At 32.9% G+C, this 23,076-nt stretch overlaps 2 protein-coding genes and 1 long non-coding RNA gene across 3 annotated transcripts; 2 read left to right on the forward strand and 1 right to left on the reverse strand.

Annotated features, from left to right (window-relative positions):
- Positions 1-246: 246 nt before the first annotated feature.
- LOC127810244 (defensin Ec-AMP-D2-like) lies at positions 247-1,181 on the reverse strand. The gene is made up of 2 exons (XM_052349622.1): positions 1,013-1,181; positions 247-617 (listed from the first exon to the last, which is right to left on the reverse strand). Exons 1-2 carry the CDS (start codon positions 1,074-1,076, stop codon positions 448-450), a joined length of 234 nt encoding a protein of 77 aa, XP_052205582.1. The 5' UTR covers positions 1,077-1,181; the 3' UTR covers positions 247-447.
- A 10,396-nt stretch (positions 1,182-11,577) lies between these two features.
- Positions 11,578-14,141, forward strand: LOC127810250 (uncharacterized). Its single transcript, XR_008025393.1, has 6 exons — positions 11,578-11,598; positions 12,358-12,451; positions 12,558-12,673; positions 13,712-13,785; positions 13,921-13,964; positions 14,042-14,141. It is a non-coding gene; the product is annotated as an uncharacterized LOC127810250 (long non-coding RNA).
- Positions 14,135-17,097, forward strand: LOC127810242 (uncharacterized). The gene is made up of 4 exons (XM_052349620.1): positions 14,135-14,282; positions 15,220-15,325; positions 15,439-15,527; positions 16,136-17,097. Exons 3-4 carry the CDS (start codon positions 15,439-15,441, stop codon positions 16,515-16,517), a joined length of 471 nt encoding a protein of 156 aa, XP_052205580.1. The 5' UTR covers positions 14,135-14,282; positions 15,220-15,325; the 3' UTR covers positions 16,518-17,097.
- The last annotated feature ends 5,979 nt before the right edge of the window (positions 17,098-23,076 follow it).

The raw sequence follows: 23,076 nt of genomic DNA on the forward strand, positions 1-23,076 counted from the left end.
TTCATAAATTTAAAGAAAAACTAAAATTTCTTGATGATTCTGTGATTTCAAGCAAATATGTAACCTATATTCTAAAAACTAAAAAATTGACAGAATTTAGTAATCCTATTGTTTGTATGATAGAATAGAACAGATTTGTGTCACAGTGTGTGCGTGCGTGTAGGGAGAGAGAGAGAGAGAGATTTGAGGTTTTGGTAGCATGGTTAGTTACATAATAAACATGGAAAGGAAGAGAGAGCCAAACAGTAAGAGAGACAGAGCTATGGATTAGACACCATAGAAGAAAGCGGGGAGTGAAGCCTCCGTTCGTGAACACAGTACATAGAGACTCATTATTACTACTACAGCAGCAGCAGAGACAGCGCTATGGCTAGCTAGCTAGCTAGACGAGTTATTGAACGAGACGACCACGTACGTACGACAGCCATGGATTCCCATAACTCATCATCAACAGTGTTTGGTGCAGAAGCAGCGGCGGCGGAAGCCCCGGCAGTTACCGTCGGGGAAGCCCTCCGTCTGGCATACGGCGGCGCAGTTGCTCTTCCTCACGCACGTCCCCCTGAACCGGTGGCTCTGCGACTCGCATGTCCTCGCCTCCGCCACCATGTTCCCCGTCTCTGCCACAGTACCAACACTCAAATATAAAAACCCATATCTTTTACCAGATAATTAATTAAATGATCACAACATCTTCACTCTTGCTTCCAAAACATCCATATATATATATGGTTAAAGCAAGATCTAGATGAGAATAAAATAATAAGAAAATATAATTACTCTTAACAAAATGGAAATAACACTTTCATAACTTAAAAGACATAGAATACTCTCAAAACGCAAAATGTTACGTCAAAAAACCCAAGGAGATTCGCAAATTCTTAGGTATATATATGCTGTGGCACAATAAAGCTTATGCTTCCATATATGATCTTCAACATGTATGTATATATATATATATATGTATGAAAGAGATGGAAGCTGAAGAAGAAGAAGGCAGAGAGAATGAAGTAACCAGTGGCGGCGAGGAGCATCAGCACGAGGAAAACAGCTGAAACCAAACGCACAGAGCGCTCCATCTTCTTCTTCTTCTCTAGAGAGAGAGAAATAGAGAGAGAGAGAGAGGGTTTAATTAGAAGATAAGAATGAAAGGAGAGGGAGGTGGACTTTATAGAGGGGCTTGATGCGAGAGGATATACGTGCTTCGATGAGTTTTGAGCTGTGAATCGGTGCCACGTTGAAAGATGTAGAACTTATTAGAAACTAGAAAATAAAAGAGACTCGGCCCACCAAAAAGAAGACGAAAAAATAGACAGAAAGAGGCCCGCATGGACAGCCCAGTTGGGTGTGGGGCGCCCGATACAAGCGATTTCATCTTTTGGACCAAAAAATAGAAAGAAAGAGGTAATCAAATCAATGCTGCTGTGTCAGCTCACGAGACGACCCAGTCATATGACAACTCATAGGCACTCTTTCTGTCTTCTGGTTTGTACTTTTTCTTTATGAAATAATAATAAAGTTCGTGGGAAGGGATCTTTCGGTTTTCTAACCTTATTATGATATTAATAAATATGAAATGGGTCCAAAAATTAGCACAGCGGGCCATCTGATTCACAAAATGGAGAGTAAGCATTTGTTCACCCAACATATATAACCCCCGTGAGTGAACATGACCGGGGCTATGGGTTATGTTCACCCCACTCCTTACTCCACAAAGTAATGGGGTTATGAGTTATGTTTATCCCACTCTTTGATCTCAAAGAGTTTTAAATTCTAACTGTTATATAGTCAATTATGAATTTTGTATTCAAATTTTATTATTGAATTTCGTAATTTACCTCTCTTATAAAAAATTTAGAATTGAGCTACTGCTCACCTTTTTACCCCCAAAGTCATGGGCTACTCTTGTCATCATAGTTTTATTATTTTTAGACATATTATTATAAGTGTCATTTATTCATCATCATCCCCACCTGTCGTTAAGCTTTTTTTGCCTTAATTGAAGATCCACTCTCCTGTCCCTGCCGTCCGTTCGCTTTTTATCTTTTCAATGTTCTTTTTTATTTGTACAATTCTGCTCAAAGGCTCTACACAAAAATCAAAATTTAATAACGATTTTTTTTTACTATTTAACAACAGTTTTAACCTCCACAACATATATACCATCTCTTTCAGATGGCCAACGATTTTGCGACGGTTCATAATATTTATCGGTAGTTTCGTAATTTTCTTGTTAAATATCTACACATATTAATTATATATTAATTTAATTATTATTTTTTAAAATTATATTTTATATTTTTAATATAAATTAAAAATTAATTAATGATTAAATTAAAAATATATATTTAAAAAAAATAATGGAATAAATTAAAAAAATTAATTGAATTAAATTAAATAAATTCATTGATTAAAAAATAAAAAAAAGAGTTAAAATATTTTTTTAAATTTTTTTATAAATTATCAAAATTTTATATATTTTAATATGGCTATTAAATTATTTTCTAAAATTTTGTGATGGTCCTTTAAAATCGTCGCAAATGTTAATTTAATTTTTTTAATTATTAAATTATTTTTTAAATTTTGCCACAATTCTTTAAAATTGTCGCAAATGTTAATTTTATTTTATTTTTTAATTATTAAATTATTTTTTAAATTTAACGATAATTTTTTAAAAATGGCCGTAAAATTTAATTTTAAATTTTAAAATTATTAAATTTTATGACGATTTTTTAAAATTGCAACAAAAAAATCACTACAAAATATTAATTTTTTTGTAGCGAGGGTACTATGATAATGACTGAAATATAAAATAATATAACTAAACGACAACAAAATTGTATGAATCGAATATAACACATAAAATAAATAAAAGATGATATACTTATATTTATCATACAATAAAATTATGAATGATTTAATTTTACATTAATATGAATATGAAACTCAGGTCAAAATAGATTTTTGAGAGATTAAGTCTTCTTCTTATCATTTCTCATATAAACAGTCATTCAATGGGATAAATATACAAAATTAGATATAAAAAATCCTAATTAATATTATTTTTTAAAATAGTAGAGAAGATCTAATTATAAATAAAATATTCATTTAACAACTATTCTATTACGAAATAATTAAATAATGACATACACTCAACCTTAAATCACACTTAAATTCAAAATTAATGTGCACATCTCACTAACAATTAAATCGACCACTATTAACACTAAAAATGTCATACATGTCTCTTAAAAGATAATCAATCATATTATTAACATGATTTTAACAAAATAAAATAATTTCCATTTAATGGTAGCTCACAACAAATTGTTTCCAACACGAAATGTCATAACCCATGGTCACTCACAAATTTGATAAATAATTTTTATAAATTAATAAATTTTGTAATAATAATACTCAAAATTAATAATAATATTATGAATTATTATTATTTTCAAGTAGAATTATTACAAATTTTGTGTATAGCACGTTTGTTTATCAGAGTTATTCTTGAAAATTATTTGTAGGTATAGCATTTTTTGGATAGTGATTAAACAACAATAAATATGCTTTATTTTTAAATAAAGTACATTTATTGTATCTAGTTTTTAATATTCAAATAATTTTATTTATTAGTGATAAATATATTATGTTTTGAATTATTTAATCAACTTATGAAATTATATAAATGTTAAATATGAGATACAATAAAAATGTTTTTTTTAAACTAAATACATCAATTATTATTTATGACAATACACAATATTATTCGATTAAAGAAATCTTATCGGATAATTATAGTTTGGTAAATAAAGGTTGAATGGTAATAGATGGAAGAATATTCATATTTTTTGGGATCGTTCATTTCAAATTTTTAAATAAAGACTTTGAATGTGAATTGATATATTTTGATAGGTCATGGTCTAAAGGGTCCCCCAAAAATTATATTTTAGACACTCTCTCAAGGACTGCTTTGTCAATAAAGTTTTCTAAATCTCCCTTTTTGAGTTTCTTTTTTTTGAGTTTATTTTGAATTTGAACTCACTTTCTTAAAAACATCAATTAAGTTTTGCAAAAGATAAAAAAAAAAAAAAAAGCAGATAAATATTCAAACAATGGGCACAAAAGATTTTTCATAGGGTTGTTTTAGTTTAGGCACATAGGTTGTATAATGTACTTAATACAAATTTGGAACTTAGTTTCAAGTCTCAACCATGCTAGGTCTACTTTTTAGCTTTTTTTTTTGTAGCATTTTTGCCGAAAGCACCCCATTGACATAATAAAGGCATGAAGTCTTATCACATGGATATATATCTTTTTACCTGTCATTTCTTAGATAACAATCAAAATTTTAAAAAAAATTTTAAAAAACTTTAATCCACGACACTAAAAGGGTCTCTTTGATTGGCCCATTTTTTCATGAAAATGATCATTTTTCATTCAAATTCTAGTTTTTGATATGTTTGATTGGCCAAATTTTTCATAAAAAATATTTTTTAACTCCTTCATCCTCTTGCTGGGTGTATATGTATTTAATTTATTTTTTTGAATATTTTGTGTATGTATACTTGATTTAGTTTTTGAATATGCGTATATTTGATTATTTTTTATAATTGATTATTAATTTATGTATTTGGTTATTGATTATCTACATGTGTGTATGTGATTATTTCTATAGAAAATAATGGCAATCAAACACCAAAAGTTAAAAAAAATCAATTGCCTAGAAATTTATTTTCTCTAAAATTTAATTCTAGATAATTTAATTGCCTAGAAAATTTTTCTTTCCATACAAATTTCATGCTTGCAATCAAATGCACCATAATTGTCACAAGCTTTAATCAATCTCCTCAATTGAGTTAGTTTTGAGTTTTAATTTATAAATTTTAATAAAAAATTTATAATATTTTATTGAATAAATTGTTGTTAGTTGTTGCTCTCTAATATAAATTTAATTTTTTATTCAAATTTAAGACTTATTATAAATGAATAAAGTGTTTGAGAAATTAATAAATTTATAAATAATATTGTTGATGATGGAATATCTTATTTTATGCATGGCTCTGCGGTGGTAAAACATGTGGAGTTTTATAAGGAGTATCAAGAATCAAATCTTTATGGTGGCATTTGCCACATGTGGAGGTGTGAGCTGTGACCGCATCCGAGCTTATCTGATGGGCTAATCGGGGGGGAAGGCTGCCCATCCCTATGACTAGTTGGGTGAAGTTCGAAATCTAGATTATCAAAAAGACAAAAAATGTCTTTTATTGAAAGCTTTTGGACGACCTGACGTGGCTAAGAACATTTCAAACTTAGGCCAATTTCATTTGGCACCATGAATCTCGAGTCTAAGTCCAAGATCTAACTTGAGGATGTATAAAGCCCAAATAAAAGTTATGGCTTAAAGGATTAGATTCAGACCTAGACTTGGACTCAAATCTATATCACTTCTTATCAAAATTAACTTATGGGTTCAAATTCAATCGTTCACGTGATACGATCATAGTCATCCATCAAACCCTACATCTTATCATTCATGTGACACGATCATAACCCTCTACTAGCTCCATAGTGTGCTTACATAAAAAAAGCATGAATTTCAATAGTCAAGTATTCATTAATTGCATCATTATTGTGTTGCTCTATCTAGGGTTTCATGATTGACTTGATCGTCGGGAGGACACACCAAGTGGTTGAGTCTCACCCACCTCGCTAATCACTTGAGTATTTTGATTTTGATAATAACAAAAATACTTTCTAACACAAAAATAAACAACTCAAGCTTTAAGATTGAGTCCTAAAAATCACAAAGAATCTAGATGGCGACGTTCACGGATATAAGAAATTACAAACGTTTGAACTAGGCTTAAATAGTAAGCCATGCCTAAACCTTTGTATAGACATCTAAAACTTGTCTAGAATGTAGCCTAGTTTTAGGACTTAATATAAACATCCGAAAAATGTGTCACATGTCTTAAAGGTGTCTTATATGTGACCCAATCTCAAGCTCTCATATAGTTAGTCTAAAACCCAAGCTATAGGCATGTGAATTGTGAAGCATATTCAAAATATGTCTTAGCAACTCTCAACTACTTGACTTCAGCCCCAGTACTGAAAGACGTAACTTTAGGAGTTTTCCTGAGAAAATAGCAAAGCGTCAAAAGCAGGGAGAGAGGGAGCTCTTACTACGGATCTCCCTTTCCTTATGGCATGAGGTTTCAAACATTTTCTCTTGCATTCAAATCCGATTTATCCCTCCATTCATTTATTGATTGGAGTTTCGGATTTGTCGAGGTGGGTGGGCATAGTTGAACATAGCATTTGTCGGAAAAAGACGGGAGGAGCAATAGACCCCTTCCTTTCACCTACATAAAAAAAACTTCATGATGTTGAGGAAGAGCTTCGCAGGGTTGACAAAGGAATTGTCTTGCATGCATATAGTATCATAAAATGAAAGATTATGTATGTTCAATTTGAATCGATCTCAATGGATCCCTCATTACTGCCCAGAAGAGAAGAATATGTAGGAATGCCAGGTCGTGAATTGTTTTACCCAAAACAAATGCGCTACCAAGCTACGCTATATCTCTTTCAATGGATCTACAATGTCATTGTAGAGAATCCTTGGCCTGTTTTCAATATCGTTATTTCCTCCATCGATATAAAATTTCTCTTTTTTCTTTTTGGTCTTTATTGATTTATATACTCATCATCATTCCACTGCTCCTACCAACGATGTTATACGTCTAAATGTACATTTGAACCAAAAGATACAGATATTCAAATGATGTCTAATAACTATTCTTGTTACTAAAACTTATTTAATCTTCTAAACCAAAGTTATGCTAACATCTTAAAAGCTTATAGACTTTTAAACTAAATTTATTCAGACATCTTATAAATTAACAAACAATCTTAAGAAATTACTTTGAGTATCTTAAAAGGTTGCAAACGTCTAAAATAGTTCTTTTAGATATTTGAACACTATTGTAAGAAACACTCTTAATTTAAGATAACCTGTTCCACTGGTATTTTGACCCAAAACTCTCATCTGATTCCTATATGTTTAAAACACTCATTGTTTATTGAGATTTTATTCTTACTTTATTTTTTATTTTCAAATAAGTTAAAAAAACTCAAGATTTTTTCTATTTTAGTTAATTTTATAAGCTTTTATGTCATTTCTTAAAAGTCAGGATATTGGCTCCCATGTTAATCTCCATTAACCTGATTGCTCTTATTTTCTGAAGAAATTATCATTTTTGAGATTAGTTTTATAGGTTTTATCTTTTTTTTTAAATACATTTGATTGTCTTCTAATGAAAAGTAAAGGCACTGCTAAAGACATTTAAGCTTTTCTCTGTATTGTCTTTACCGGCTAGTTGGTAAAGCCATGCATAGAAAGCCTTCTCATATTTCAAATGAAGATGGACCAAGTAAGAGAACATAAATTAGCTATTTTGTTAAGCAAAGAGGTGTATTGAAACTTGAAGAGTTACAAGTGACTTCACTCACTATCCTTCTGTTGTGTGTATGCTTTGTAAGTTTGTATTGAGATTTTTCTATGAGATTTGTATTAGTTGTATCAAGAGGTTGTCTTATTTGCAAGGAGATTTATTGTAAATTTTTATAACTCTTGTACAAAGGTTAGGATTTTAATTAAGGTTATTAATTTCTAAACAAAAACTAGAGATTGTTTCTTTAAAAAAATATTATAGTAATATTTTGAAGAGAGGGAAGTAAATTTTTATAGTTGAATCTTCTATAAAATCTTAGGTAGCGTTTTTTTTATTGTTTTTAAGTCATTTTTAGTTTTCAATTTTTTAAAATAATAAAAACGCGTTCTCTTTGTTGTTTTTAAAAATGTGTTTTTGAAAACAAACAAAAAAAATTGTAAAGAAAACTCAGAACAACAAAAAGTTATTTTGAGTGTTTTCATTCAAAACAAATTCTAAACTCAAAATACATTTATTTATTTATTTATTGATATTTTATTATTATAATGAAAAAAATATTACAAAATTCATTAATTTTAAAATGTATATATATTTTTAATAATATATTAACATTAAATATTTCTAATTTACTGAATAATCAAATTTATTGAATAAAATATTATTTTCAAAATTTCAAAGAGAATGCGTTTTCTAATTTTCTATTTTGAGAAATAATTTTTCAAAAATGGCAAATAAAACGCATTTTCAATTTTCTAAAAACAGACTACTAAAATAGAAAATTGAAAATGAATTCAAAACTCAAAATTGAAAATTGAAAAGTAAAGAGAACAAAGCTTTATATTTTTGTGGTTGTGCTTATTTTTTGCATAAATTAAAGTCTATCACATATCTCAAACCCATAGTTATCAAAGATTTTTTTTAAAGAAAATTAAAATTTTTATAAGTCCAATTCAAATCCCCCTTAAAGCATTTTTTAGGCAACATTCTTTTTACAAGTAGAGTAAATTCAGGACAAGTTTGGGGTTGAGATAAACCAATGAAAACATAACCCAAAACAATATGATAATCGACTCCAAAATATCATATGTTATGGTACACTATATTTACTAGTACATAAAAACAATACAAGTAGATAGAACTATTAAGGTAAAAAGATCTAACCCATCTCTATTCAGTAATGCTTTCACTCCCATTTTGATACTTTTCTTTTTCTTTATCTTTGTATTCTCTTATCCTCAAAATTATTTTTAACATTAATTTGCCTTTTCTATCTTAAATATCAACAAATCTTTTTAAATAAAATCACCCTAAACAATCCTTCCTAAATGTTTTATTGGAAAATTTGAACCTTCTTCTCACCGGACCTAATTATACCTCATTTGCAATATGATATATCAAGTCATTTCTAAGTCATACAAATTTATTTGTGTTTGCTCATAACTTCAATGACTTAACTTTATAACTTTGTGTTGTTTTCAAATTTGTGTTTTGACTTTTTTGTTTAAAATTTTATATAGTTTTTGTCCATAAATTTACAATCATCACGAGAGACGCAAAAAAGATTATATGGACTCAAGAATAAGGCGAATCTCCATGAATGTTGTTTTTATTATTATTTTATATAAGTAAATACATATTTTATTTAATAATTAATACTAAAACTTTGACAAATGTATGAATTAGTTTATGTTTTGTAACATGATTATCATTTTTTTATTGTGAAACTAGTTTTGCGGCTCTATTAGTTGTTAATTCTTATTGGAGTCAGGATGAAGGCATAGAATTATCTCTTTACTTTGTCAAAAAAGTTGTGTGGCGACTTAATTTTAAAAATGTCTTATTAAATATTTTTATTATAAAAAATTAAAATTATTAAATATCTTAATAAAATAAGAAAAAATATGTCTACCCAGTAAACGCGTTTAGGAAAGGCCTTTAGTATTGGAGTCATTGCTCTAATTTTAATTAGGCGTGTGCAAATGATTGGTTCAATTATCAAATCGATCGAAATTCACTGATCGATTAAATCAAATTGAGGAATAAAATCTAACTGACCGATTAATCTGAAAAATTGAATTAATCAATAACTGAAAAAATCAAACACAAACCTTATAAATCAAATTGAAAAAAATGTCTAAAAAAAATAAAAAAATTGAAGTAATTGATAGAAAATATATAAAATCGAAGAAAATAACATCATTTTATAAATATTAAAATAATATTGTTTTCAAGTTCAATCGATTCTATTAGTTCAATTATTCTAATAAAAAAATTAAACTTTTTTTAAAAAAATAAGCTAACCAAATTAATGTAAGAAAAAAATTGAAGTTAATCTACAAATTCAATCAATTTACTTTAGTTCAGATAAATTGAACATTTAGTCTCCCCAATCTTTAAAGGTATTTGTCAGTTTAGGTTGATTGTCAATTTTTTGAGATATAAATAAAAGTAAAATTGAAAAAATATTTTTTATAAACTTTAAAAGGTCTAAAAAATTTCGAAAGCAAAAATCAAAGTTGAAAAACACAAATTCTAAACAGGTTGTCAAAATCCCCCTCTCCCTTCTCCGCTCAGCCCGACGCCGCCATCACTGGGCCCGCTGACGATTTTCCTCCTATTCGTTCTCCGCTCGGCCCGAGAGCTCCATCTCCGGGGCTGCCAACGATTTTCCTTCTCTCCTCTCGCTCAGCCCGACGCCACCATCTCCAGCACCGCTGACCATCTTCCTCATCTCCGTTCTTCGCTCAGCCCAACGCTACCATCTCCGGGACCGTGAGCCGGGCTGCCACTGCACCGCTTTGCCATCTCCATTCTCCTTGGATCTGAACCTGATATTTTACACTTAAAAAATAAAATAATGGTTTTGATAATGACTATATGAAAATCAATCTCTAAATCTTTATGAGTAAGTAAATATATATGAACGAAGTTTTTTTAATCAATCTATATGAATGAGAAAAGCAATCTTTAAATCTCCTTGAGCAAAGTTATGAAAATTTATATAGGAGAAGTGTTGAAGTGTGGTTGAGTGTATTTAGATTCAAAATAAATATGTTTTTAATAATCTCAACTTGCTTTCAAAAGAATCGAAATGAGGATTTGTCAAGTTTTCATTTTTTCAAAATGGATAGTCGACTATATGGTTCATTCTGTTGACTATGCCTGAAAATAGTCGACTATGCTGATTTGATTTGTCGACTATTTAAGGCTTCTGTAGACTATTTTTTCATCTGTTGACTATCAAGTAAGGATAGTCGACTATGGCTTTTCATCTGTCGACTATTTTTGTTCATAAAATTCAAAATTCTCTTCACATTTTTGCAATAGTCGACTGTGTATATGTATCTGTCGACTATGGGATTTTTGTGTTAGAAGATGGTCGATTATGCCTTTTTGTCTGTCGACTATGTCTTGTTTTATTTGTAAAAATAGTCAACTATGCATTTTCTTCTATCGACTATATCTTTTACAGAAAGCTTCCAACGGTTAGTTTTTCAACTCCAACGGTCACAAACGGCTACATTTCTCTTCAATCTTTTGGGAAGCCTATAAATACAAGTTATGGATGATCAAGAAAAGACTAATGGATGGAAAGGAAATTATTTGAGCTTACATCGTATACACATTTGTATTTATATTGACTGTGCTTTAATTTTCTCTCTTCAAGGCTTTGATCTTCACTTGTAATTATTCATTTCAAGCCTTGTATTATTTTTGAGAGACATTGTAACTAAGAGATTCATCTCTTAGATTCTCTCCAATTGTATACTTCTTGTTTTTCCTAACTTGTGTAGCTAGATGGCCTACTTGGTTTAAATATGAGGTTGTATTTCCTAGCTTGTGTAGCTAGAGAGCCTACTTGTGTAAGTAGGAGGTTTTAGTGAATTAGTTTAAAATCCTTAATGGGAGCTAAGGTAGTGGATTAGCCTTGGTTTAAGCTGAACCACTATAAATCATTTGTCTCATTTATTCTTCTTGCTTTACATTTGTCATTTTATATGTTCTATGTTTTAAATCACTAAAACCTCAATTGGGTCAAAAAGTTTTTAAGTTCTATCAAGATTTTTAAAATATCCAATTCACCCCCCTCTTGGTGTGTGCCATAACACCTCCCGTTCTAACAGAACCCTCCGTCATTTGCCCGGTATATCTATACCCTCAAACCTTTTTTTGTTCTTCTAATATCTGTTCTGTGTGATTTTGTTTTTCTCTTTGTTTAGGGTTGTTATCAACTATATAAATATAGTCATCTATACGTACTTCCTATGCTTTGTGAGTTATGACAATGATTTTTAAGCCAAAATACACTGAAAGTAATAGAATACTTCTCCTATATTCATGTCATTGCAGAATATTTGTCTATCTGAAGATTTATCTGCAGAAAGTAATAGATTTGCTTAGGACACCATCCTTTGTTTATGTTTTGTATTTTTTGCAGATTTTTTTGTTATCTATGTATACTTCCCGTGCTTTATTTTCATTGATCTATAAAAAACCTAAACACAATGCGCAATTTGCTAAATACATCTTGTGCAGAAGTAATGAAACTTTCTTTTATTGCAACCTTTTCCTTTAATTTCTCGACAATCAAATAACACTAAATCCATCTTCACCAATTGGATTTATCCTTCATGATATGCACACGCAAAATATATTAGCACAAACGAAATAATGACAAACAAACCCACATCTTATAATCCAAAAAGAAGTTCAGACTCCAGACACATGTTCACTTTTTGTAACTAGACACAAAAAATCTAGGTGGGGTTCAACTCCAACCAATTAAAATTAATGAAATTTCATAGGTGGTCTATTTTCGATTGTCTGATTCTTACAAGCATTTTTCTTTTCATTTTTCACGAAAGAGTTTTCCATGTTGGTTACTGTTTGTTTTCCCCTACAGTTGCAGAAAGTTGGAGGCTTGCAACCATGGAAGCTGCCAAAGAAGATGACCCTGTTTTTCTCGACCGTGCTTCTCGAGGAACAAGAGGCAGAAGGTATGAAGTATTAGAGACATTTGAGCAAGGGATTCATTTTAAATGCTTAATAGATGTACTTAAATTATGTTTTATGATAATATGGAGATCTAGTTCACTCTTGTAGAATGTAAAGCTGGGATTTGTATTTGATGCATCACAAGTATTTGACCAAGTTGCTTGATGAGGAGATTGAAGAGGATGAAGTTTTCTGGAATCAGGATGCTCTTAAGGACTAAGGAGGTTGTAGGCTAACTTTACTGATTTTGTCTTGTTTTACCTTACCACCATCATCATCAATTGCACCTTATCCTACCCAAGTTGGGTTTGGTGACTTGGTGACATGACATTTATAATGTCAATTGATTTCTAAAAACCACATTGACAATACAAACCCATACGAAAGAATAATTTGGCAAAATTTTATGCTGGATGCCTTTCTTAGAACAGCCCTCTAGTGAGGAATGATGAGATGAAGTTCTAACACTGTCTTCATATGAAAAAGTTTCACGAGGTGGCGGTAATGAATATAATAGGTATGATTATGTTCCTATCACATTGTTGATATTGTTCCTATACAACGTGAAAACATGACTATGCTTGACCAATATATTTGTTTTTTTTTTCCCCGTCAAGTGATGCGAGTAATATTCTTAGAAAGAAAAATTTGTTAGTCAGCAGGCCTATGATTGCCCATTTAAAACAGATGAACTCAGTGTCCCTTTTCTCTGGCTGGCAGAATTGCTCTTTGGAACTCCAGTTTTGATAATGCTCTTTTCCATGGCTGAAAGATAAACTTCCATTTGATGTTTGTTATATTCAACTGAAGCCCATCAAGTTCAGGTTCTCTTGTGAAAAAAAGAAAAGAAAAGGAAAAATGAGGGACATGTTGAACGCTTACTTTTCCAATTTGACAGAGCTATCAAGTTCTTTTTACTGTTCGATGCAATCTGTTACATGTTCTGTGCTTAAAACTAAATGTTTTCTTCACTCTTTTGCTTCACTACTTCCTGATCTGCAGGCTTCTTTATTTGTTTGCCACAATCCATCTCCTTTAGCAAGCTTGTGAATGGGATTGTAAATTAAGAATTTGAATGCTAACTTGCTAGTCACTTTCTGTTTCTTGAAAATTATAGATCCGTGAGATTATTATACCGTCCTAGGATGATTACACAAAGCTGGCATCTGCTCTAATCTGCTCTATAATGGCCTTTCGTTTACCATTAAGCCCAAGATATTAGTGGGTGAAATATAATCTTTTTCTCTTGTATGTTTGTTCAGGAAGAAAACGATGAAAATTATGAAGAAGAAGCAGAGGTTGCCGATGTTTTTGACAGTGACTTTGATTCTCGGATGTCAGTATTTTTATATTTGTTGCGATTTTGCATTTCCCACAGGCTTGCTGTATACAACTTTCTTTTTCTAACTTCTGTAATCCTTGACTACTTGAACTTCCCTACTGTCTGATGATGTTCTTATATTGGAATCAGGAACCTGAAGCAGATGAAGAAGTAGAAAACAAGCCAGATGTTAGGTTTGACTTCTCCAAGATGATGCAAGTTGAGTTTAATTCTAGCATAGTAGCTTTTGAGATCTCAAGTGATCTTGCAGGGAGCGGGCAAAGAAGAAACTAACATTTCCTGGAAAGGTGTGGGCAAAGAAGAAAAAGAAAAAAAAAGGTCCTCTCAAAACTAGGAAAGGTTCCCCAGCATGAAGAAACTGCTGAGCAGTCTAGTGTCCCTGAACAACATGATGAGCCTGAGGATGTGGATGCAGAATCAGAGAGAATTGTTAGGAAATCGACAAGAACTTCAGTCATTGTTAGGAAAGCTCTATGCAAGCAACAATGAAAGTTAGTTTTTAAATCCTATTCTTGATCTTGCTCTTGATGAAATGCGAATTTGGGTAGTAAACAATTGCTTTCCTTTTCCAGGGAATCTGTTTTAATTTTAGTATGGCGGGAAAACAATAATGTCATTTCACTATAGCTTTCTGAAGTAGTTTGTTATTGTCTAATCTATTTGATTGATCAGGTGTTTTTTAGCACTTCTAATTGATTTCTTGATAACTGTAACTTTTAGAAACCATCGTACTTATGTTTTTGGAAGCAATAATGTGCAATATACTTGTTTGGATAAGTTATGTGGAATGCATCAATGGCTGCTGCTTTGTTGTGAATGAGTTGTATTAAACTGGTTCAGTTCCTGCTCTCTCTCTCTGGTTATCTGTCGTTATAAATGTATGGATTGTTAGCTAGTCAGGATTCTTACGAAGTTTTACATCTTTGTGGTGCATGCTCTAAGCTGCCAACTGGTATTTGTTTGATAACATACCGTGCTTGAATTTTCTGAAGTATTGAAAAGTATAAAAATATAAGGGCCTGCCCAGTTTCAGAAAATATTTTCTTATTTTTCAACTTCACTTTTCTGTTCAATGGTTGAATCCCTAAAAGAAAACAGTAAACTCAATTTTCTAGTTTTCAACTTTATACTTTGAAAACATCAAAAAGGTGTTTTTCTAAATTTTCTAGAAATGAGTGCTATTACTTTTTGAATCATAAAATGTTAGAGCATATTTAGTTGTAAAATTGGAGTTGAAAATTAGGAAATGTTTTCCACAATTGATGACTGGGCAACAAGATTAGATTGGGGTAAATTGGAAGCCCAAGTGAAAAAGGAGGTATATCTGAAACCTTTTGGTCTTTTCATGTTTGTCTATGTTTGTATGCCTAAATAGTTGGACTTTTATGGTTTAGTTTCAGCATGATTCATTACTGGTTTGCATATCAGGAGAAAGAGGATAAGTTGGATGGAGATGCAGCTTTGAACAAATTTTTCTGGGACATATATCAAGATGCTGACGAGGACACGAGAAGAGCCATGAGAAAAATCTTTTGTAAGTGCAAAAATCACTTCATATTGGATTGGGATATTCATTATTTATGACTTGTGAAATCACGGAAATTGAAAGTTGAGAAAACATATCCTTGTGGAAACATAACCTTGCTGATGGATACAGTGTTTGACATGGATCTTAAAGAGGATGTGCAAGAAGAGTGTTCAAAATATGGCCTGGTGAAGCATATTTATGTTGACAAGTAAGTTGTGGATCTAGTGTTTCTTAAGCTTAGTTATCTAGGTTCTCTTGTTTGTACTATTTTAAGCATCTTATTTGTCATGTCAGTTCTACTTGGCCTGATTGTTGAGAAAATTTTAAGTACTGTTGCCAAAATTTTATATATGTTTAATGTTTCTTTCTTCTCTGTTTTCCTTTTTGTATTGCAATCTACTTTCCCATATAGATTAAATTCTGAATGACCACAAACTGAGATTTTGATATATGATTTGCAATGAATAGTTGAGCTGGTTATGTTCACAGGTTTATCATCTTATTCATATCATCTCTTTTGCTATTCCTCTGAAATCTTATGCATAATTGGTTTGTTCGGTTTGTAGAAATATTTTATTTATAGAGAATATGCTAAGAATATTCTTCTTTCCTTTTACTATTATTATTTTCTTTCATATTGTACTTTTCCTCTATAAATACAAAATAGGAATCCATATATTTGATATATAATATACAGAGAAAAACATTTTCTCAGTGTCCTTTGTTAATATGGTATTAGAGCCAGGTTCCTAGGTCTTAGGGCTTGTTCTATCGCCTAGCCTTTATCGCTGGCTAACTTGCCCTTATTTAACGAAGGGCCTCTCTGGGTTCCTCTGTCGGAACCGATCACCGCTGTGCCCACCAGAAGTTCAGCGAACAGGAGGACTTCCCCGCCACCAGAAGTTCAGCGAACAGGGCCGACAGTAGCTGTCGCCGCCTATCGTGGTTCACCCAACAGCCATTGCTCCAGTCGCGCCATCGTCGGCCGCCTTTTCCATCAGATCCGATTGTTTTGTGTCAATATCTAGCCATTGCCGGCCGCTTTTTCTCCAGATCTGCTAGCCATCATCGCTGTCGTCCATCATCGGCCGTCATTGCCTTCCATTGCTGCGCCGCCACCTCAGATTCGGTCTTCCGTCCACTGTCGCTGCCTCGCCCTAAGGTCGACGCCGCCCTTGGGTTCTGTTCGGCTAGCTGACGACGTCCGTGCCAGTTGTATTGTCCTAGCTGATCGGGTGCATCTCTTCTGTTGGCAAAAGATCTTTAGCCTACCATTGTTGGCTGTTCAGCCAACCCAGATCTGAACTCAGATCTGGTTTAACCCATTGGGCCGCTCCAGACCTATCACAGACTGCCAGCCCGTTCAAGATCTATTTTCTTGCCCAGATTTGACCTAAATTTGATCAGCCACAAACAAGACCCTTCAGAAAAGAGCAGCTTAATCAAATTATGAAACTGCTACAGTCCGATTCATTACCTGGTATATTTAATTGTTCTTTGGCTCATTCAGGTAGAACTCCTTTAGCCTTGTCAAGTTTCTTAAAATCTACTCCATGGATCATTGATTCAGGGGCATTTGATCACATGACCAGCTTGTCCAATCTATTCGATTCATATAATCCTTGTTCAGGTAGTGAAAAAGTAAGGATAGCAGATGATAGTTTTTCCTCTATTGCTGGCAAAGGCCTCATTAAAATCTCTGAAAATATTGATCTTCAATCAGTACTTCACGTTCTTAAACTTACTTGTAATCTTTTGTCTGTCAGCAAACTTTCCAAAGATTTTAATTGCCGCATTACATTATTTGATTCTTATTGCCTATTTTAGGACCAGAACTCGGGGAAGATAATTGGCAGTGCTAAAGAGATAAACGGACTTTACTACTTTAATGAGGATTTCTTTGGTAATAAAAAAGCTCACGGATTGAGTGGTAAGAGTTCAATTTCTGTTCCTGATCCAATAATGCAATGACATCTTAGGCTAGACCATCATAGCTTTCCTTATTTAAGACACTTATTTCCAAAAATTGTTTAAAAGAGTGGATTGCTCTATGTATCAATGTGAAAGCTGTCATTTGTCTAAAAATCATCGTGTTAAATTTGTTCCCAAACCTTACCGTCCTTCAAAACCATTTTATTTGATTCACAGCGATGTTTGGGGACCCTCATAAGTTACCACTTTATCTTGTAAAAGATGGTTTATAACTTTTATTGATGATTATACTAGACTATGTTGGGTTTACTTGCTTAATAAGAAATCCGACGTAACAAGTGTTTTCAAAGATTTCTTTTACATGATCGAAACCCAATTTCAAACAAAAATTAGTATTCTTTGATCTGATAATGGAACAGAATACTACAATGCATGTTTAGAGGTTTTTTTTGCAAGACAAAGGTATTTTACATCAATTAACATGTCGTGAAACTCCCCAGCAGAATGGCATAGCTGAACGAAAAAATAGGCATTTACTTGAGGTAACTAGGGCTATTATGTTTTCTATGAATGTCCCAAAATTTCTCTGGGGAGATGCTGTATTAACTGCTTGCTATCTAATCAATAAGGTGCCCACTCGAGTCTTAAAATTTGAAACACCTTTAAATTTCATGAAAAAGATTTTTCCTATGTGCCGGTTGTACTCTGAGCTACCTTTAAAAATTTTTGGATGCACTTGTTTTGTTCACATTCCACAAATTTTTCGATCCAATGGCTGAAAAATATGTTTTTGTTGGTTATGCTCCCCCCCAAAAAGGGTACAAATACTTTAATCCTTTGACAAAAAAAAAACTCACATAAGCATGGATGTGTCTTTCATAGAAAATCAACCCTATTTTACCAAAAATTATCTTCAGGGGGAGAATATTGTAAAAGAAGATAATTTTTTGCTAATTTCTAAACCTATAGAAGAAGATAATTTTTTGAAAATTCTTGAATCTCTTCCAAATATGTTAGATATGATTGACACTCCACTCCACTCTGATAAACGATCCAAGGAAATTAATGCTCAAAACAATAAAGAACATGATATGTCTAGTTCACAAGTGCCGAGCATCATAATGGAATCGGAATCAGGGGGAGAATTACTACAAACGGATCAAAACAATTTGAAACCTGAGCTTTAGTTTTATATCAAAAGAAAATCTCAGGGAAATGCTATTGATCCGAATATCCTTCTAGTAACTGAGCAGTTGACATCTTCGGATGATGGTCCTTCTTCCACTCAAGGTAATTTTAAACTTATTCCTTCAAATTCTTCCTCAGTTGATTTGTCTGATCTTGATATCTCTATTGCCACTAGAAAAGGAGTAAGATCTTGTACTAAATATCCTATCGCCAAATACCTGTCATACCAAAAATTGTCCAATAGCCACAAGGCATTTCTTTCAAATATTTCTAACTTGCATGTACTAAGGACAATTCAGGATGCCCTAGGTGATCCAAATTGGAAGTTAGCAGTAAATGAGGAGATGAATGCTCTTAAAAAAAATGGCACTTGGGAAATTGTGGAGCTATCGAAAGGCAAGACAACTGTAGGTTGCAAATGGGTCTTCACTGTAAAATGTAAGGTAGACGAGAGCATAGAGAGGTACAAGGCAAGACTTGTTGCCAAGGGGTTCACCTAGATATACGGCATCGACTATCAAGAGACATTTGCTCCAGTGGCAAAGATAAACTCTATTCAAATCCTCATCTCACTTGCAGTGAATTTCGATTGGACTCTTCACCAATTCGATGTAAAGAATGACTTTCTAAATGGCAACTTGGAAGAAGAAGTGTTTACGGTTTAATTTCAGTTCTCGGTTCAGTTACTACAGTTTAGATTATGATAGTTCGGTTTTGGTTAGTTCGGTTATTTGGGGTTAGTCAATCAATTCAGTTACTATGGTTTAGATTTTGGTTAGTTCGGTTATTTGAGGTTAGTTGGTCGGTTCGGTTACTACGGTTTAGGTTTCGATTAGTTCAGTTATTTGAGATTAGTCGGTTGGTTTGGTTTGGTTATGTCATGCAGTTTGGTTATTTTAGTTAGTGATTTTCAGTTGGTTTGGTAACCGGACTGACCTTTTGCACACCCCTAGGCAGGATATTGGAAATATTATGTTTGTTAGAAGGTAATTTTGTTCTTCTGTGCGTGAGTCAAATGGGGTTTTTTCATACTCGATATAAGCTGTCAAAATGTAAGATGAAGATGGTTAGGAATGCTTAGTTGTATAAAATATTTTTTGTTTTTAACATCGGAATGTTAAATATTTCAAGTCCCAAAGTTTGTTAACTAGTGAATTTTATATAGAAAGTACAAAAAATTGACAACAGAAGAAAACAATAAGATTTATCTTCACACCTAACAAGTAAACCCTCAAGAGAGTTGAAGAAAGGCTTTTACAGGCTTATTCACAGGCTTACATAGGATGTCTTCTCAAATTTGATCTCTTACATGGATTAATATGAGTCTTCCTTCCTTCGTCTAAATCTTTTCGAACTTTGTCTCTAAAGTGCATATATTGCAAATTGCAGACTCCAATGATTACGTTTTTGCCTTTCTTGTATTTACTTGCTTAAATTCAAATGCCATGAAATCTATATATGAATATAGATTTATCTTTGATGGTCTTAAAATCCTTGTAAAAATGTAACGAAATCTACCTTTATTTTCTTTTAAATTTGCCCAGAAGGTTTGCAGTTGGACAGGAGAGATTTGAAGAGAGATTTACAAAACCTGGTAAGATTTTTCCTAGAGAAGGAATGAGGCCCAATTAGCATCACAAATCGCCTTAAGGGAAAGAGTAGAGTCAGCAGGATAGAACAACCCTTTATGTGCAAAACCTTTAAGATAGTGAACCGCCTGGAGGGTTGCAATGAGGTGGGGTTGACGAGGAGATGACATAAACTGACTCCGATGTTGGAACAGCATAGCCAGTATATAAACTGGCTGGGAAAAGTCCTAGTATGTGAATGAGCAATTTTCAATCCCAAAAAATATTTTGTAAAACCCAGATCTTTGATAGTGAATTTACAATCAAGAGCAATTTTGACCTCAGTCATATATGTTGAATCTGTACCAGTAAGAAGAACATCGGCCACATAAATGAGTAATGTTGTGAAAACATTATTGCGGCTCTTTGTGAATAGACAATGATCATGTGATTGTGTGAACCCCATATTGACAAGAAAAGAAGTGAACTCAATATTCCATTGGTGAGAAGCCTGATGAAGACCATTTAGGGAGCGTTTGAGAAGTCAAACCTGTCTAGGAGCTGTCTCAGTATAACCCTTAGGGGTTTCATATAAACTTCCCCATTAATGTAACCAGGGTGGAATGCATTGTTCACATCTAATTGATAAGTCGCCCAAGATTTAATTCTGGCAATGGCAATGAACAATCTAACAGTAACAAGTTTGGCAACGGGTGAGAAATTCTCTTTGAAATCCAAAGCAGTTATTTGATTATCGCCCTTAGCCACTAGGCGGGCTTTATACCTGTTAAATTCTCCATTTGGTTTATGTTTAATCTTGCAAACCCATTTGGATCCTGTGGCTTGTTTCCCTTTTGGTGAAGTAGTGAGAATTCAGGTCCTATTTTGCTCAAGTGCTGCAAGCTCTTGATCAGTGGTTTTGATTCAATTGGGGTTTGTGAAAGCAATATGAAAAGAAGATGGCTCTGGGGTAGAGTAGATGTTATTAATGAAAGAAGAACAAGAAAAGAAAGATTAGAAGAAGAAAGAAGAAAAGTACTTGTATCCTGCGGAGTAATAGGATCAAGAAAACTGGTCTGGACGGAACTTACAAAATCATGGAGCCAAACAAGTTTATGGGTGATCCGAAAGCTTCGTCTAATAGGTTGAACATGTGAGGAAGAGGAAGCAGGTGTGGAGTCAAGTGATACAAGCAATTAGTTTGTTGAAACAAGAAAAGGAAGAGAACTATGAGATGAATTGGGCAACAACAGTGAGGGAAGGACTGGCAAGATGTAGTGTATTAGTAGTTGTAGAAAATGAAGATGAAAAATGAAAATCTTGCAGATCAAATGAAACTTGAGGTAAAGACAAAGATGGAGACACATTATGCGAGAAGTGTTTAAAAGGAAATTGTGTCTCATTGAATTTAACATCTTGACTGGTAAAAATCTTATGGGTATGTAGGTTATGGAACTTATATCCTTTGCGGGTATTAGAGTATCCAATGAACACCGAAGGAATGGCTCAAGGACTAAATTTGTCCTTGTGAGAAAGAGTGTTTGAGGCATAGCAGAGACAACTGTCTGACTTGAGTAAGGTTTAATCTGGTGCCTTTTGATGAAGAACATGATACGGGCTTTGCCAATCAAGGATAGAAGTAGGTAATCTGTTTAGAATATAGGTTGCGGCGAGAATGCTTTCTGACCAAAATTTAACAGGAAGATAAGATTGAATTTGAAGGGCTCTAACAAGGTTAAGAAGATGTTTGTGTTTCCTTTTCGCCACACCATTTTGTTGTGGTGTATAAGGACATGATTTTTGATTTACACCATTTGAAGCCCACAAAAAATGACACTTTTGAGTTCAAGAATTCAGTGCCATTATCAGCTCGAACTATCTTGATCTTAGCATTAAATTGAGTAGAAATCATGGATAGATATTGAGAAAGAACTACAGGGCATTAGGTTTTATGCTGCAACATAAATGTCCATGTGGCACTAGTGTTATCATCTACTATAGTTAAGAAGTAATTGGCATCTGTGATTGAAGTCACATGGTACGGTCCCCAAAGATTGATATGTAACAAATCAAAAGAAAGTTTCGAACCTGTGGTGCTGACAGGAAAAGGTAACGAGGCTATTTATGTAACATCCCGCATCGAGCGATAGGAAGAACCGGAACAACTTACCCTGATGGGCCTACACGAACTTCCCAGGGGGGTCACCCATCCTTGGATTGCCCCAGGTCAAGCACGCTTAACTTGGGAGTTCTTTGCCAACATTCAGCCCAAAAGGTATCCAGCTGGTGTTGTTTCCTTTCTTACACTATCCTCGATATATTCTAACTTATCTGGGCTCTCGGGGTATTACAATTTAGCTTGAGGACAAATAGAACACTTGTAGTTCGCATCAACCAAGTGTCTTAGCAAGGAATACATTGCATTTTCCTACAAGAAGTATGACCAAGCCAAGCATGCCACAAATTATAATCTGAATGAGTGTGAAACATGGAATGAAAATAAATATACTCTTTATTCAAACTTGGCAGTACAAAGAATATGTTGTTTACAGAAGGAACTTTACAGTTTTGAATTTCTGTCAAGAAAGATTGAATGGTGGTGGGAAGAAAACCAGTTTGGTCCAACTTTTAAAGTCGGCCTTCAAGCCTCCCAACCACTATCACCTCGGCAGTCCTCGGGTCCTGTACGAGGCAACCACAAGGAAATAAAACAATGACAATATTAAAGTCATGAATAAGTTTATTGACTGACAAGAAATTGAATTGAAATGATGAAATATAAAGTGTATCATGAAGAATAAAATCAGAAGCAAATTTAATGGAACTAATTTGAGTGATGGTAGTGATAGTTCCATTTGGTAGAAAAATAGAAATGTTGTGTGGTAGATTGTGAAAGGTAACAAACAAGTTTGGATCAAAACACATATGATCAGTAGCTCCACTAACAATAATCCTAGATTTATCTCCCCTATGGAACCATATAGACAAAATCTCATAGATTTAATATTACTAGCAAAGTTATAAAGTGTTGGAGGAGTGAGATTGACTATTATTCTTCACAATTTTTAG

The sequence above is a fragment of the Diospyros lotus genome, chromosome 9, assembly GCF_014633365.1.
Source record: "Diospyros lotus cultivar Yz01 chromosome 9, ASM1463336v1, whole genome shotgun sequence".
Taxonomy (NCBI): Eukaryota; Viridiplantae; Streptophyta; class Magnoliopsida; order Ericales; family Ebenaceae; genus Diospyros; species Diospyros lotus.

Bases quoted from the DNA above. Each gene is read 5' to 3' on its own strand.
- LOC127810244 (XM_052349622.1), bottom strand. From the start codon at position 1,076: ATGGAGCGCTCTGTGCGTTTGGTTTCAGCTGTTTTCCTCGTGCTGATG. The intron at 618-1,012 runs GTTACTTCATTC...GTACTGTGGCAG, and splicing joins GATGCTCCTCGCCGCCACTG to AGACGGGGAACATGGTGGCG.
- LOC127810242 (XM_052349620.1), top strand. From the start codon at position 15,439: ATGGATACAGTGTTTGACATGGATCTTAAAGAGGATGTGCAAGAAGAG. The intron at 15,528-16,135 runs GTAAGTTGTGGA...TATTTAACGAAG, and splicing joins AAGCATATTTATGTTGACAA to GGCCTCTCTGGGTTCCTCTG.